The 18,061-nt window shown below is 36.4% G+C and overlaps 1 protein-coding gene across 6 annotated transcripts in view; it reads right to left on the reverse strand.

The window, feature by feature from the left end:
- PIK3CB (phosphatidylinositol-4,5-bisphosphate 3-kinase catalytic subunit beta) overlaps positions 1 to 18,061 on the reverse strand; it is a 186,012-nt gene that overhangs the window by 47,542 nt on the left and 120,409 nt on the right. For all 6 annotated transcript variants that reach the window (XM_058730016.1, XM_058730015.1, XM_058730011.1 and 3 more), the window contains exons 12-14: positions 15,592 to 15,642; positions 8,506 to 8,694; positions 3,252 to 3,373 (exon numbers count right to left, since the gene is read on the reverse strand). In XM_058730016.1, coding sequence (XP_058585999.1) covers positions 3,252 to 3,373; positions 8,506 to 8,694; positions 15,592 to 15,642 — 362 coding nt within the window. The remainder of the gene's footprint in view (positions 1 to 3,251; positions 3,374 to 8,505; positions 8,695 to 15,591; positions 15,643 to 18,061) is intronic.

Raw genomic sequence — 18,061 nt, forward strand, 5'->3', positions numbered from 1 at the left:
ACACGTTTGTTTGTTTGTTTCTAAGTTTATTTTGAGAGAGAGACAGTGCAAGTGGGGTAGGGGCAGAGAGAGATGGAGAGAGAGAATCCCAAGTAGGCTCTACACTGTTAGCACAGAGCCTGACACGGGGATTACACTCACAAACTAAGATCATGACCTGAGCCAAGACCAAGAAAGAGTTGGAGGCTTAACTGACTGAGCCACCCAGGTATCCCAGGCAACCAGTTTTTTTAAATAAAAAAATTCCATCAGTACTTTTTAGTAATTTATTTTCCTTTCTAATCATTAGGGTTAATTCCTTTTCCCAGATTATCAGTGTGTTAAAATATTAACTTTAAATAATTTAAAGGATAAGGAAATGAGTGTAACTGAGAATTGATTCACTGAATTAATAGAACATAATATTGTAATTAAATGAGCTGAATTAATTAAGGTTAAGAAGTTCTCTATTTTGTGTCCATTTCTAAATCATACACTTATAAACACACTCTTATCAGAGGCAATTCCAGTGGTCAGGTAAGATGAATTCCAAGTCCTCTACTTACTAACTATAGTCTTGGGCAATAAATGGTTAGGATAGTAGTCTAATGCAGATCTGGGACTGAAACCCAGTGCACTATATTAAAAAAAACCTCATTAGCCAAAAATTTATCATAGGAAAATGCATCAGAAATACCAATATAGAACATGGAGATCACAGCAATCTCTTCCTGTATATCAGTTTATTTAAGAGAAACACCTGGGGGGCTCCTGGAGGGCTCAGTTGGTTAAGCATCCAACTTTGGCTCAGGTCATGATCTCATGGTTTGTGAGTTCCAAGCCCCACATTGGGCTCTGTGCTGACAGCTCAGAGCCTGGAGCCTCCTTCGGATTCTGTGTCTCCCTCTCTTTCTGCCCCTCCCCAACTCGCACTCTCTCTCTCTCTCTCTCTCAAAAATAAGTAAACATAAAAAAAGAAAAGAGAAGAAAAGAAAAGAAAAGAAAAGAAAAGAAAAGAAAAGAAAAGAAAAAAGAAAAGAAAAGTAAAGAAAAGACAAGGAAACACCTGGCTCAGTATAAAGGGAGCCAGGTAGCCCCTTTCCCTCAGATCTCCAATGCAAACTTAGGAAGATGAGACTAAAGCCCAACCTGCAGCCTCATTTTTTAAAACTATTCACCAATCTTAAGTTTATTGTAAAATCTGTGCCTTTTATAAAACCTACAAAAGGGAGGTGCCTGGATGACTCAGTCAGTTGAATGTCAGACTCTTGATTTCAGCTCAGGTCACAATCCCAGGATCATGGGATCAAGCCTTGCATCAGGCTCCACGCTGAGTATGGAGCCTGCTTAAGAGTCTCTCTTTCTCCCTCTGTGCCCCCACCCCCTTAGTCACCTATTGCCCGTGTGTGGGCACTCTCTCTCAAAAAACAAAAACAGGGGCACCTGGGTGGCTCAGTCGGTTAAGGGGCCGACTTCAGCTCAGGTCATGATCTCGCGGTCCATGGGTTCGAGCCCCACGTCAGGCTCTATGCTGACAGCTCAGAGCCTGGAGCCTGTTTCAGATTCTGTGTCTCCCTCTCTCTGACCTTTCCCCGTTCATGCTCTGTCTCTCTCTGTCTCAAAAATAAATAAACATTAAAAAAAAAAACAAACCAACCAACCTATAAATGGTGTAAAAGATAGAAAGGAAGTACGGAAATTGGGAAGGCTTCCTCTTTCCTTATACTTCTAACTTCACTCCCTTAAAATAACAACTATTGAAAAGTTTGTTTAATTTCTTTTGGATATCATGTGGCTTGAAACATACATGACTTTTAAAAAGAAGAAAAAGTGTAACAGTATCCATAATTTTCTCAGAACTTCTATTTTTTCAAATAGCCATACAGTATAAACCTCATTTTTGAAACAAGAAATGGATAAACTTGAAAATGCCCATTGTCTGAGATGGTCTCAATAATGACATTTCTTCAAATAAATCTAATAGATTTTCATATATGTACTAGCCAAACGGGACTGTACAAACATGTTCACTGAAGCACTGGGGAACAAGGAAGTCTGGGGAAAACAAAATGCTTCAATAGGGAAATGCGGCAAATAAGATATATCCCTATGATAGAATATTACACAGTAGTGAAAGAAAAAGACTGTATTTATATGTAATGGTAAAGAATGACCTCAAAAACCCAACAATGAATTTTTTAAAATCAAGATTTAAAATAATACATATGGCAAAACATATTGGTGTAATTTTGTAATGTACAATATTATTCTACATATTTTTATAGATTTAAAAATGCAGCATCAACAGAAAAATGTGGTATAAAAGGATACAGACCAAATTCATAATCATGGTTGTCTTTGGGAAGTGAAAGTAATCAGGACTAGGTAACAAAACTATGAGGATTTCACCTTTAGCTGTAATGTTATTTGCTTAAAAGTATAAAATTTTTTAAAAAGCCAAAATATTAACACTTCTTAATTCTGAGTGGTGGACAGAAAAGAGTTAACATAGCAGCAGGCCTCACTGCTATCCTTTTAGAAAGGCTGTTAACTACACCGGCCTTTTGGCTGGCATCTGGAAACATAGCTTTTAGAAGGCTTCCCACCACCTAACAGATAAGAATGGCTTTGTGTGTGTACATTGTTCTTACCCAACGGTTGATGCCCCAACACCCATTTTCCTTCTAGGAGTCTAGGATTTTGCTCTGGTGTTTGGCAGAGGGTGTTTATGTGACCAGCCCGCAATAAAAACCCTGGCCACCAAGTCTCTAACAAGCCCCCCTGGTAGACAATATTTCAGACACGTTGTCACAACTCACTGCTGGGAAGAATTAAGTATATTCACTGAGACTCCACTGATAAAGAACTCTTAGAAGCTTCTGATGGTTTCCTCCAGACTTTGCTCCATGAATCTTTTTCCTTTGCCAATTCTACATTGTCTCCTTTCGTCTCATCAATCAGAGCCAAAAGTATGAGTATGCGCTGCGTCCTGTAAGTCCTAATGAATTGTGGAAACCAAGGGTGATCTTGGGGACCTTCTGACCCAGTATGTTTTTGGGTTTTCTTTTATAATATAGGCTAAACATGAAAGACAAAGGAGTCTTTGAGAGAGAGGGAGGTAGAGAAGGGAATAGGGAAGAACAGATGAAAAATATGCTTTAAACTGAGTAATTCCTAGCTCTTTCCTTTCTTATGAGACATTCAACATACATCACCTTCACTATATACACCCAAGTTATTCCTTTCCTCAAAGAAAGCCACCTGTAGTATACCTCATCTGTCGCAGGCAGCCCACAGCATATTCTCGCACGTACTGATCTGGATAGTTGAAATCTAGAAGCTCCAAGGCCTCCCGGGGGGGCAGTTTAGGCCAAATCTGAAGTAGGGCTTGAAGCTGTTGAAAAATTGAAACTGGTTCAGAAATTATAGTGGGGGGAAAATAATCTATTTTTCCTTGGCACACAGGAGCAGAGATGGGTCAAAAGAAAGAAAAAGCATACTTACAATTACATAGGACTCAAAAATCCACTGCTGTTCACATAAATTAATAATGTCTTTACTGAAATACTCTATAGATAAGCAAGTAATAGAATGATACATTGAATATGCGATTCTACAATCATTAGCCATTAAATAATTTTGTAATTTTGTAAAGGAAAGAGAGAGAAAGAAATGATCAAGGAATAAAGGTAAGAAAGTCTGGGCGGCTCAGTCAGTTAAGCATCAGACTCTTGATTTAAAGTTAGGTTATGATCTCACAGTTGGTGAGAGTGAATCCTGCTTCAGGACCTGTACTGATAGTGTGGAGCCTAATTGAGATCTTCTTTCTCCTCCCTCTCTGCCCCTCCCCTGCTCATTTGCATGCACAGGCAAGTACACTCCTGTACTGTCTCTCTCTCTCTCTCTCTCTCAAAAATAAACATTTAAACATTTAAATCTAAAAGCAGGGGAGGCGAAGTGAGAGAGAGAGACACAGAATCTAAAGCAGGCTCCAGGCTCTGAGCTGTCAGCACAGAGCCCAATGCAGGGCTTGAACTCACGAACCATGAGTTCATGACCTGAGCCGAAGTCGGAGGCTTAACTGACTGAGCCACCCAGGCACCCCTAAGTAAACATTTTTTTTAAAAAACTGATAATTATGATTCGTGGTCCTTCAAAGCTCACCCCTGTTGGACAAAAATCTTATTACTTAATATTTGATAGATTTCAATGGGTTTTCTTGAGTTTCCAAAGAATACACACAAAATGTATGCAAGATTAGAGCTACAAAAACATGGCAAACAGATGGAAATGACCAGAGGACTTCTCTCACTTGACTGCTCAATCTCAGTCATATTGCAAGAGGTAGCCAGTGAGTATCTGCCAGCTAGCCACCTTGTCATTTGTCATTTGACCTTGTGCATGAAACTTGGACTTTTGAGAACTAAACATAGTTTTTAGTGTATTATTATTATTTTTTTGATTTAACTTTATATTTTATTTTTTAAAATTTACATCCCAATTAGTTAGTATACAGTGAAGCAGTGATTTCAGTAGATTCCTTAATGCCCCTTACCCACTTAGCCCATCCCCCCTCCCACAACCCCTCCAGCAACCCTCAGTTTGTTCTTCATATTTATGAGTCTTTTTTGTTTTGTCCCCCTCCCTGTTTTCATATTATTTTTGTTTCCCCTCCCTTATGTTCATCTGTTTTGTCTCTTAAACTCCTCATATGAGTGAAGTCATATGATTTTTGTCTTTCTCTAATTTCACTTAGCATAATACCCTCCAGTTCCATGCACATAGTTGCAAATGGCAAGATTTCATTCTTTTTGATTGCTGAGTAATACTCCATTGTATATATATACACCACATCTTCTTTATCCATTCATTCATCAATGGACATCTGGGCTCTTTCCATACTTTGGCTAATGTTGATAGTACTGCTATAAACATGGGGGTGCATGTGTCCCTTTGAAACAGCACACCTGTATCCCTTGGATAAATGCCTAGTAGTGCAATTGCTGAGTTGTAGGGTAGTTCTAATTAGTTTATTATTTTAATTCTACTAATTATTCAACTGCTCTCATTAACTATGTCAAGTGCCCAAAATAGGTCAATAATATTTGAATGAATACCTAGCCGCTAAGTTAAAAGGTATTTTCTCAGATCAAGCAAATTTAACCTCATTAAAGATACTTTTTAAATTAATTTTTCTGGGGTGCATGGGTGACTGAGTCCGTTGAGCATCCAACTCTTGATTTCAGCTCAGGTCATGATCTCAAAGTTCCTGAGATAGAGCCCTGTGATGGGCTCTGCGCTGACAGCACAGAGACTGCTTGAGATTCTCTCTCTTCCTCTCTCTGTCCTACCGCCTCTCAAAATAAATAAACTTTAAAAAAATTAACTTAATTTTTCTATTATTTTACATTTACAGAAAAAAATAACACTTTTGAATTATGGGGACAGGGCTATTAGAGAAAAAAATGTCTAAAAATGCTCCTAACAAGTGTAATAATGAAAAAAGGTTTGACACATACTGGTTTAAAGATATGAAACACCTACCTCAGACCACTTTTTATCACTGATGAGACCACCCTCCCCACTTTGCCCAAAGTTCTAATAGACCAACAGTCCTCATTATGGAAAGAGGAGTCAAGAGGGACCATTTCCTGAGGGTCTGAAACAGTAGTTAAAAAAAACTAGCATCCCCAGTTAACACATGGACTACAACACTACACACAAAAACAATACAGGGCAGATAACATTCTGTAATACTAGATGGTTAAACTATGCTGGGAATTAAAAAGAGCACTACTATTGGAAAGAAGTTACCTTTGGTAAGATTACTTACAATTATTAAAGAATTAATTATATAAATGTAAACTAAAAATATTTGCAAAACTCACTACTTTAGTTTGAGGAAAGCTATGAGAGTGAATAGGGAAAATCTGACTCAGACATATAAATAATGAAAGCAGTACCAATTAACTACCAGCCTTTTGCAAAGACTATCGAAACCCCTTCCACAATATGTCAACAGAATATTTTCCTGTGGATTAATGGAAGGCTACTCTTTTTTAAATCTTGGGGCAGTGGAGAAGCTGCTCTTCTACAGAATTTTCACCTACAGCTTTTGCCTTTAGTATTTATTGGAATACAAACTTTGCACCAGGCTCTGGCTCTCTACTTCTTAAGACAGTCAATTTATTAAAAATTCAGTTTATATATTTTTTGCACTCATTCACTGTAACTGGCAATGGGACAAAGTTGTGAAAGCAAGCATGTTACTTTTTTTTTTTTTTAACTTTTTTAACGTTTATTTATTATTGAGAGACAGAGAGAGACAAAGCATGAGCATGGGAGGGACAGAGAGATGGGGAAACACAGAATCCGAAGCAGGTTCCAGGCTCTGAGCTGAAAGCACAGAGCCCGACGTGGGGCTCAAACTCACAAACCGCGAGATCATGACCTGAGCCGAAGTCGGACACTGAGCCACCCAGGAGCCCCGAGCACATTACTATTTATTCCATCAACTTTTTTTCTCAAAACTACTAAAAAAGAGGATTGGGATTGGCTTTCTTCTATTGAAATGGAGGACATTAGGTTATATCTGAAAACAATGCTTTAGATTACCTCATGGAAATGAGACAAGTATGCTAAATTCCCGAAAGTAAAAAAAATTTCTGTCCCCAGGGTTCAAATAAAGAAATATTATGCATAAACTGGCTCATTCCATTTTCTGACAGTTGACCTAAGAAATCTCTCTCTCAGATATCCTTAAGAGTACAGCCAAAAATGTCTTCTATTTTAATGCTATACAAAATAATAATATGATGGATTTCTTGGATAAGCAGTTAGAACTGAACACTAATGGATACATTAGAAGCAGGCAAATGTGTCAAATAAAAAATGCTTATATCTTATGTTCCACCGTTACAGGGGTTTCATAGAAAACTAACCTTGAATGTAAATAAGTAGTCAGAAGATAACTATGTCAAAACAATCAAAACCTATCTAAATGACAAAAATAGTTCCTTTTCAGAGTAAACAATGTTCATATGGTCTAACTGTATAAACAGTTTAAATGAGGTACATTATAATACGATTAGGTAACATGATTCAAAAAATTGTTAAATACTAGTGGGGCGCCTGGGTGGCGCAGTCGGTTAAGCGTCCGACTTCAGCCAGGTCATGATCTCGTGGTCCGTGAGTTTGAGCCCCGCGTCAGGCTCTGGGCTGATGGCTCGGAGCCTGGAGCCTGTTTCCGATTCTGTGTCTCCCTCTCTCTCTGCCCCCCACCCCCCCCGTTCATGCTCTGTCTCTCTCTGTCCCAAAAATAAAAAACGTTGAAAAAAAAAAATTTAAAAAAAAATTGTTAAATACTAGAAATAAACTCAAGAGAAGTCCTTTCTAAACTCTAAACTTAGAGAAGTAAAATAATAAAATAAAATAAATTTTAAATATATATGATTAAAATAAATATGCATTTCTTGAAAATCTTTAAAAGTCATTTTATGGGGTACCTGGGTAGCTCAGTCTGTTAGGCATCGACATCAGCTCAGGTCATGATTCTCACAGCTCATGAGTTTGAGCCCCACATCAGGCTCTGACCTGACACCTCAGCCTGCTCAGATTCTGTGTCCCTCTCTCACTCTGCCCCTCCCCCACTCATTCTCGCTCTCTTGCTCTCTCTCTCAAGAACAAACGTTAAAAAAAAATTTTTTAAGTCATTATAGATTTTACACCTGAAACGAATATAACGCTAATATAACTAGAATTAAATTTAAAAAAATTTTTTAAGTTGCTATAGATTTACTAAGACCAGATAACTTTTAAAAAGATCAGTTGAATTCAAACAAGTAAGGTAAACAAATTTGGTTATTTTAAACATACCAAATGTATTCATTCTGATTAAAAAACCATTTCAAGGATCTTTCTATAGAGCACTGATAACCACTGCATTTAATAAATGACAGTGCTTTTTCCAGCGTTCTGAAAATTAAATCAAGAAACTAAAATTTGTTTGGCTCTTTGGAACAATTTTTTTCCTTTCTTTATTCTGCCTCAAGGCAAACATTCATCAATACTGCCCAAAAGTGATCTAAAAGGTTTATGCTCTAAAACATCAGCTTCTAGAAAGAGGTAATTTTCAACAATACATGTTCATTTTAGAACAGTCACTGCAAAAATTAAAGTCATTTTAATATTAAAACATTGGAGCTCATTGAATGAAACCGTTAGAAATAATCCAGAACCTACTTACTACGTGCAGGTAGTAATTACAATGATTACACCAAAAGCAATGTTTTAATTGTTCTTAGTGAAAGATATAGAAAACCTACCTAAAATCTGGAATTTTAAAATCTTAAACTTTCTAGTCTATCATTTAGAGTATATGTAAAGGTTTAAAACATGAAAATTTCTCCTATGGAAAATTATCCAATCTATGGAGATATACCTATGTTAGAAAGGACAATGTACATGAAATCAACAAAGTAATATATATTCCCAAAAAGAATTATAAAAATTATCTTTTACTCTTACCTGAGCAACATCTTCAAGTTTATTCCACTTGATCGACAGCAGTAATTTTGGCAGTGACTGTGGGAAATTCTCTCTGCAATCTTGTCGCAAAGTCCAAATAAGATCCATTTCGTTCTCACACAGTTGAGACAAGGGATCCCTGTCCAAGATTTCTTTCAGTACAGCAAGAAACTTTTTTCCACCTCGACTCTAAGAAAGTAAAATACTCATTCATCACATAATTTAATTCTGTGAACAGCACTGGCAAACACTTAGCAAATTTATATACAAGAAATTTATAAACAATTTATGAGCTTTAACATGTAAGATACTAAAAATCGAATTCCTTAAAAAGATTACTAAGGATGGATGCCCTTTTTATATGTTTTATTGATAGAATATTAAATCTGTAAGCTAAGGATGAAGGAAAGAATTATTTTTAAACAGTTCTTACAAAGGGGGGGAAATACGGATTCTTTAAAAGTCCATGTGCAAACACTAGGTGGCAGAATTGCAATTTGGATTAAAAAGTCATTTATTATTTGAACTGAATTTCCTATCTTTCCATTTTAATTTTTAATTTCTATAAACAAATAAAACAACAAAGACAAACCAAACATATGAAGTTTTTAAAAAAGTGTAAGTGTCTTGTTAGCTCAGAGGCATAAAAACCACTGGATTAAGCAATAAATCTTGGATAAAACTAAACATGAAACAAATACAGTTATCCCATTTTCTTTCCCAATCCTTGTAAGAATAAACTAAAATAATGGAGATGGCCCGTGCTATTTTTTGGATCTAGACTCTGAATTATAGTAACATGAAAAAAAAAAGAGACTCATTTCCCATACTTAAAGAAAAATTTTATCATTTAGGCCAAAATACATTAAAAAAAAACAAAAAACCTTTCCAGAATAGGAATTTTTAACTGATATTTCATATAAGCATTAAACTAGTTATATTATTTTCTAAAGTAATGAGATTAAAAATAATATATGCACATGTACAAAAGAATGGGGATTATAATTATCTATACAGACAGAACTGTCTATGTAAAAAATCTGAAAGAATCAACAAAAATATTACCGGAACATAATTAAAGCAAGATTGTAGAACACAGGTTAGTATACAAAAGTAAATTACTTTCCTATATATCAGCAACCTAAGTGCTATTTGAAATTAAAAACCTAATACCACTTACGTAAGCACCCAAAAATATGAAAACTTAGGTATAAAACAAAATATGTACAAAATCTATATGAGGAAAACTACTGAACTCTGGTGAAAGAAATCAAAGAACTAAATAAACAGAAAGATATTCCATGTTCATGAATAGTAAGATTCAGTACTGTCAGAATGTCAGCTCTTCCCAACGTAATCAACAGATTTAATGCAAACCCAATCAAAATTCTGTAGATGTCAATAAAGCGATTCTAAAGTTATATGGAGAGACAAAAGACCCAGAACAGCCAACACAATAATGAAGAAGCAATAAAGTTGAAGGATTGACACTACCCAACTTAGTAAAAATAAATGTGAAACACAAAACTATAAAACTCCTAGCAGATAATATAAGAGAAAACCTAGATGACCTGGGGTTTGGCAATGGTTTTTTACATATAATACCAAAGGCATGATCCATCAATTAAAGAACCATTAATCTGGATTTCAGTAAATTTAAAATTATCTCCTCTGTGAAAGACACTGTCAAGGGAATGAAGAGAGAAGCTACAGATTGGGAGAAAATACCTGCAAAAAGACTTACCTGATAAAGGACCATTACCCAATTACACAAACAGCTCTTAAAAACTCAACAATTAGAAAATAAACCATCAGACTAAAATATAAGTCCTGAACAGACAGCTCACCAAACAAGGTACAGACGTAACAAGAGCATATAAAACGATGCTTAACATCCTATGTCATCAGGGAAAGACAAATTAAACAAATATGAGATAAGACTACACACCTATTAGAATGGCCAAAATCCAGAACACTGACAACATCAAATGCTGTTGAGGATATGGAGCAACTCATATTCACTGCTGGTGGGAATGCAAAACACTGCCAACTGCTTAGAAAGACAGTGTGGCAGTGTCTTACAAAACTAAACATACTCTTTTTTTTTTTTAATTTTTTTTTTTAACGTTTATTTTATTTTTGAGACAGAGAGAGACAGAGCATGAACAGGGGAGGGGCAGGGAGAGAGGGAGACACAGAATCTGAAACAGGCTCCAGGCTCTGAGCTATCAGCACAGAGCCTAATGCGGGGCTTGAACTCACGGACTGTGAGATCATGACCTGAGCTGAAGTCGGACGCTTAACCGACCAAGCCACCCAGGCGCCCCAAAACTAAACATACTCTTACCATACAATCCAGTAATCATGCCCCTTCGTATTTACCAAAAGGAGTTGAAAATTTATGCCCACCAAAAACCCCGCACATGGATGTTTACAGCATCTTTATTCAAAATTGTCAAAATTTAGAAGCAACCAAGATGTCCTTCAGTGGGCGAATGGATAAACTGTAATACATACAGACAACGGAGTATTATTTAACACTAAAAGGAAAAGAGCTTTCATGCCACAAAAAGACATGAAGGACCCTTAAGTACATAGCACTAAGGGAAAGAAGCCAGTTTGAAAAGACTTGCATACTCTATGATTCCAACTTATATAACATGTAGAAAAGACCAAACTATGGAGAGAATAAAAAGATCAGTGGTTGCCAGGGGCAGGGTGGGGAAATGAAGAGGCAGAGCACAGAGGATTCATGGGACAGTAAAAATATTCTGCATAATATGATAGTGATAAAAACATATCACACATTGTCCAAACTCACAAAATATACAACACCAAGAATGAAACCCAAGGTAAACAAACTATGGACTTTGGGTGATTATGATTTGTCAATATAGGTGCATTCTTGGCAACAAATATACCACTTTGGTGAGTGATGTCGCTAATGGGAAAGGGAGATGCATGTCAAGGGATAGGGGTATATGAGAAATCTCTGTACCTTCCTCCTGATTTTGTTGTGATCCTAAAACCGTTCTTTAAAAAAATTATTTTACACACACACACAGAATGTACGATTACAATGGGTTTATATTCAGACCTTCAACCTAAAAATGGTATGCTCTCTTTTACAGGCTTGACAGGGTTTCTCCGAAAAATTATCATGACAAGTCATCAGAATCTGAAAATCAAACTCCTACACTTACTTACACATCTCAAAATGAAACCTGCTGCTGCAAACAACACAGTATAAATTGTTCATGTCAGCGAAACGCAGACTGCTGTTAAATATTGCAAAAAGCTAGCAAACCTACTGTAATTTTGTGAATCAAAATTAGACTCTACAGACCTACTGTAAGTAAATACCCTGAAGACCTATGAGTAAACTAAGAGGGGAAAGCAAGGGGATTGGCTCTATAATTGTACTATGATTGTTTACCGAGCTATGAAAAGCACAGCACTGAATAAAGCCAAGGTAAAAATAAACAACTACCAGAAATGTGGCAGGAAGCCCAAAGAAAACACAGAATCTTACATTCTTTTGCAAAACCCAAAATAATCAGTAATGAAAACTTACACTGTATAGGGTAAATGGTGATCTTATACACCTGTTCAAATGTTTGAACTAAAGTAAGATAATGGTGGAAAGCAATTAACACTAACATTCATATTCTCTATTTTTCTTTACATGTGGATTTTTCAAAAACCATATACATATTATGATATAACAGTGATTACTGACTAGAATAAATCAAAGCAAATACACTTTGCTATAAGCACATCAAAAAAATGAGTGTGGCTTTCCCCCACTTCCCAATGGGGGGGATATGGGTATGAGGGGGCATGAAAGGAAGAAGCCATCGCTATAACATAAAGGTTCAAGGAGAAACAAGTGTTGATATAGAAGCCACAGGAAGTTGTCCAGAGATCTAGCTAACATAATTAATGAAGGTGGCTACACTAAACAACAGCTTTTTAATGTGCACAAAACATATTTATATTAGAAGGAAATGCTATTTAAGACTTTCACAGCTACAGAGGAGAAGTCAATGTCTGGCTTCAAAGCTTCAAAGGACAGGCAGACTCTCTTGTTAGGGCTCACACAGCCGGTGACTTTAAGTTGAAGCCAGTGCTAAATGACCATTCCAAAATCGGATGGCCCTTAAGAATTATGCTAAATCTACTCTGCCTGTGCTCTATAATAAATGGAACAACAAAGCCTGATGACAGCACATCTGTTTACAACATGGTTTACTGAATATGTTATGCTCACTGTTGAGACCTACTGGTCAGAAAAAAAGATTCTTTTCAAAACTTTAGTACTGACAATGCACCTGGTCATCTAAGGGTTCTGATGGAGATGTACAATTACACTGATGTTGTTTCATGCCAGCTAACACAATATCCACCCTGCAATCCATAGATTAAGGAGTAATTTCAACTTTCAAGCCTTATTATCTAGGAAATACATTTTGTGAGGTCAAAGTTGCCACAGTGATTCCTCTGATGGATGTGGACAAAGTAAATTGAAAACATTCTGGAAAGGATTCACCATTCTAGATGCCATTAAGAACATTCATCATTCATGAAAGAGGTCAAAATATCAACATTTAACAAGGAGTTTGGAAGAAGTTGATTCCAACCATCATGGATGACTTTGAGTGTTTCAAGACTTCAGGGGAGGAAGTAACTGTAGATGTGGTAAAAACAGCAAGAGAACCAGAAGTGAAGCCTGAATATGTGACAGACATGATGCAATCTCACGATAAAACGTGAACAGATGAGGACTTGTTTCTTATGGATCAGCAAAGAAAGTGTTAGGTTTATTCATTTTTGAGGCGGGGGGGGGGGGGGGCAGCGAGAGGGGGAGACACAGAATCCGAAGCAGGCTGGAGGCTATGAGCCGTGAGCACAGAGCCCGACGTGGGGCTCAGACTCACGACTGCGAGATCATGACCTGAGCCAAAGTCGGATGCTTACCCAACCAAACCACCCAGGTGCCCCAAAGAAAGTGGTTTCTTGAGATAGAATCTACCACTGGTAAAGATGCTGTGAAGTCTGTTGAAATGACAGCAAAGGATTTAGAATATGACATAAACTTAGTTGATAAAGCAGCAACAGGGATTGAAAGGATGGACTCTAATTTTGAAACAAGTTCTACTGTGGGTAAAATGCTATTAAGCAGATTGCATGCTGCAGAGAAATCGTTCCTAAAAGGAAGAAGAGTCAATTAATGCAGCAAACTTCATTGTGGTCTTATTTTAAGAACTGCCACAGTTACCCCCACCTTCAGCAACTTCCACCCTGATCAGTCAGAAGTCATCAACATCAAGGCAAGAACTTCCACCACCAAACAGATTACAACTTGCTGAAAGCTCAGGTAATGATTAGCACTTTTTAACAAAAAGTGTTTTTAAATTAAGGTATGTACATTGTGTTTTAGGTGTAATGCTGTAGCACATGTAAGATTACAGTACAGTGTAAACATAACTTTTATATGCAGTAGGAAGCCAAAAAATTCATGACTCACTTTATTGTGATATTCCCTTTATTGCAGTGGTCTGGAACAGAACCCACAGTATCCCCAAGGTCTGCCCATAATTGCATGGCAAGCTGATAAGCGTATACTTGCGCTTCTTTTGTGTCATTAAAAAGAAGTGCTCTCAAAGTATTTATGGTAGTAGATGACTTGTACTGCAGGACTATGGATATTTTTGAAAACTCTTAATGGCAAAGCAGAAGACACCCTGAGCCAGACATTTCTCCAACTAGCCAACATTAAATAGAGCTTTGATTCTGTGTAAATGAAAAAAACATACACTCTCTCCATTTTGCCTTCTGGCCTCTATATAATTAACCGTTCTATGTAGAATGGCCTTATACTGAAGACACATAAAAACTGTAAACAGACAACATGGTAAGAGAACATTAGGTCAGACTCAGCAAAGTCTTAAATGATCTTAAGAGTAAAAAAATTAAACTAAAAAGCATAAGTGGTAGAAAAATTGCGTATGGTGTAAACTAAACAGAGTAATCTACTTTGTAGTTTTTGGGTACAAACAATGGATATGTGTGGCAGAAATTACTGTTTATTCCTCTGTATGCATTCTGCTCTTCATCCTTTATTAACTAGAATCTTTTTCTGGCCAAGCACATGACTGCCCAGCCTACGACTACATTTCCCAGCCTCACTTGTGGTTAGGTATGGCCATGTGAGGAAGTCCTGATTAATGAGATGTGAGCAGCAATGAGGCATATAAATGATATCCTCAAAAAGAATGGGTACGGCCTCTACTCTTGCTTTCCCTATTCCTTGCTGGCTGCACCATAATACACAAGAAACTGAAGCACCAGTATTAAACTTGAGACAGAAAGTACACACTAACATGATAGAGCACCAAGATGGAAGAAACTGGCTCCCCAGCACTGTAAATCCTGGCCTGATTATATATGCTGTTACATGAGATAAATAAAATTAGTCTCTTCATTCAACTGAATACTATTCAAAAAGACAGTATTGTCAATCTATGAGGTGGCATAACATCCCTTAAAGACTAGCTGCTGGGGGTGCTTGGCTGGTTCAGTCAGTAGTGCATGCAACTCTTGATCTCACACTGGTGAGTTCAAGCCCTATGTTGAGCATGGAGCCTATATATATACTATATGTATATATGTGTGTGTGTGTGTGTGTGTATATATATATATATACATATACATATATACATATAGTATATACATATAGTATATATATATATATGTATATATATACTATATGTATATATGTGTGTGTATATATATACACACACATATATACATATAGTATATACATATAGTATATACATATAGTATATACAATACAATAAAAAAGACGAGCTGCTAAACCTGTGCTTATATCAGAAAAGGGTTTACCACTGAACACAGACCACCTACAAACAGCTGCCATTCAACAAAAAACATAGTATATACATACTCACATACATTCTCAGGCTATTCTTCCATAAGAGTATGGTCATCTATAAGCTCATTACCATAAATGAGATGAAAGTAACTAATAAGGAGAAAGGGTCCTTTTAAAACCTTGATACTTACTGATACATTAGCACTGTCACTGCTTGCAATCTCAGCTGCCTTCTCGATTATCTGTTAAAAAAAAACTTTTAAAATTAAATTTTGGCTCTTGTATTTGGAAAATTTTAATTGTAAATGATTATAATTGTACTTAGACTAAAAGAAACAACATATGGTCTGGCATTTCTATGCTTTATAATGTAAACATGAATTTTAAATGCAAAATGGTATTATACAGTGATTCCCAATCTTCGAACTTTTTTTTAAATCTTTTTAGAAAATATTTTTATTTATTTTTGAGAGACAGAATGCGAGCAGGGAGGGGTAGAGACAGAGGGGGACAGAGGATCAAAAGCAGGCTGCACACTGACAGCGGCAAGCCCAATATGGGGCTGGAACTCACCAACCATTAGATCATGACCTGAGCCTAAGCTGAACACTCAACTGACTGAGCCACCCAGGCGCCCCCCCCCCATCCCAATCTTTAAACTCTTGACAACTGGGTATCAAGGGTATTATTATAAGGGACTGTGACTCCTAGGGTGCACTAGCATTGTCTCTAGACAAAATAAGCAATGGCTTGCATATGCATATGAAAGAATTTTAAATACAGGTAAATATTTTCTGCTTAAGAAAATGCAAAGGTATACAAGAGTTACTAAATAAATAGTAAGTTTTTGTCACTGTTTTTCTGAATTAACATAACAAAAGTAGAGTATCAAGAGACAGCCGTTTGAATTCATTAAGTTCTAAATGGGCTCTGATTCTTTTTTTTTAAGTTTATTTATTTTGAGAGAGAGAGAGAGAGAATGAGGTAGGGGCAGAGAGAAAAAGAAGTAAAATGCCAAGCAGGCTCTGCATTGTCAGCACAGAGCTCAAACCCATGAACTGTGAGATCATGACCTGAGCCAAAATCAAGAGTCTGATGGTTAACCAACTGAGCCACCCAGGTGCCCTTTAAAGAGACTCTGATTCTTGAAAAGACGGGAAAAATCAGTGGTTAAAGAATCTGAAGATTTATATCCTGATACTGAGTTATATAATCCTAAATGAATAATTTAACTGTATCCTCAAATGTAAAGTGCAGTGATAACTCTTATCCTATTTCATAGGGTTGTTATAAAAACAAAATGAGATTACAGTCATTAATCAATAACCATAAAATTGACTTGAAAAGCAAAAGGTACACAAGTGATCACAACAAAAACTATTAAATAAAAAGAACACAGGGAACTTTCACCTTTTCTATCTGTATTAACTGATATTTTAAATGATTGCATATAAATTGTACAATTAAAAAAACCCAATAATTATAAACATATTTATACATATTTAAAGAAAAACCCTCTATCTCAAATTCATCTTCAAAGACAGACTAAGAGATTACAAAAGCAAAAAGTTTAGTGATGTAAGCAATATTTTTTTGTTTTTTAAAAATTGGACCTCTCTTGAAATAGCAGGTGAAAACTATTTAAATTTGCAGAGGATGTTCTAGTTGTAAAAATGCTTCAAAATGCACCACATTTTATATATATACAATGGAGTATTACTCGGCAATCAAAAAGAATGTAATCTTGCCATTTGCAACTACGTGGATAGAACTAGAGAGTATTAGGCTAAGTGAAATTAGTCAGAGAAAGACAAATATCATATGACTTCACTTATATGAGGACGTGAATAGACAAAACAGATGAACATAAGGGAAGGGAAGCACAAATAATATAAAAACAGGGAGGGGGACAAAACAGAAGAGACTCTTAAATATGGAGAACAAACAGAGGGTTACTGGAGGGATTGTGGGGGGGGGGGGAAGGGCTAAATGGATAAGGGCACTAAGGAATCTACTCCTGAAATCATTGTTGCACTATATGCTAACTAACTTGGATGTAAATTTAAAAAATTAATTACTTTAAAAAATAATAATAAAATGCACCCCATTTTGGAGCACCTAGGTGGCTCAGTTGGTTCAGTATCTGGCTCTTAATTTTGGCTCAGGTGATGATCTCATGGTTTGTTGGATTGAGTCCTGCACCCAGCTGAGTGCTGAGAGCTCAGAGTCTGCTTGGGATTCTCTCCTCCTACTTTGCTTCTCCCCCCATTTCATCCAAAAGAAACTATAATTGTTGAACTCACACTATAACAACACAAAAATAGTTGTAGCTTATACTATTAAATGTAACACAAGTAGCTATGCCTTCTGGTTAAATTGCTATTCTAAGGAATAAAGCCAAGGCATGAATGCAAAGAGGAGTCAAAATACCTTTTTCTACTCAATGAACACTAAGGTCTATGGTTCTTGACATATCTGAGATTTGAGATTTCTGCTGTAATAACCCCTATTATTACTAATCAAGAAAATACTTTAGAAGAATTTGAAATAAAAAGGCTTATTTTGTTTTTTTTACATTTATTTATTTATTTTGAGAGAGAAACAGCATAAGCGGGTGAGGGGTAGAGAGAGATGGAGTGAGAGAATTGCAAGCCGGCTCTG

The sequence above is a fragment of the Neofelis nebulosa genome, chromosome 5 (genome assembly GCF_028018385.1).
Source record: "Neofelis nebulosa isolate mNeoNeb1 chromosome 5, mNeoNeb1.pri, whole genome shotgun sequence".
NCBI classification, from domain to species: Eukaryota; Metazoa; Chordata; class Mammalia; order Carnivora; family Felidae; genus Neofelis; species Neofelis nebulosa.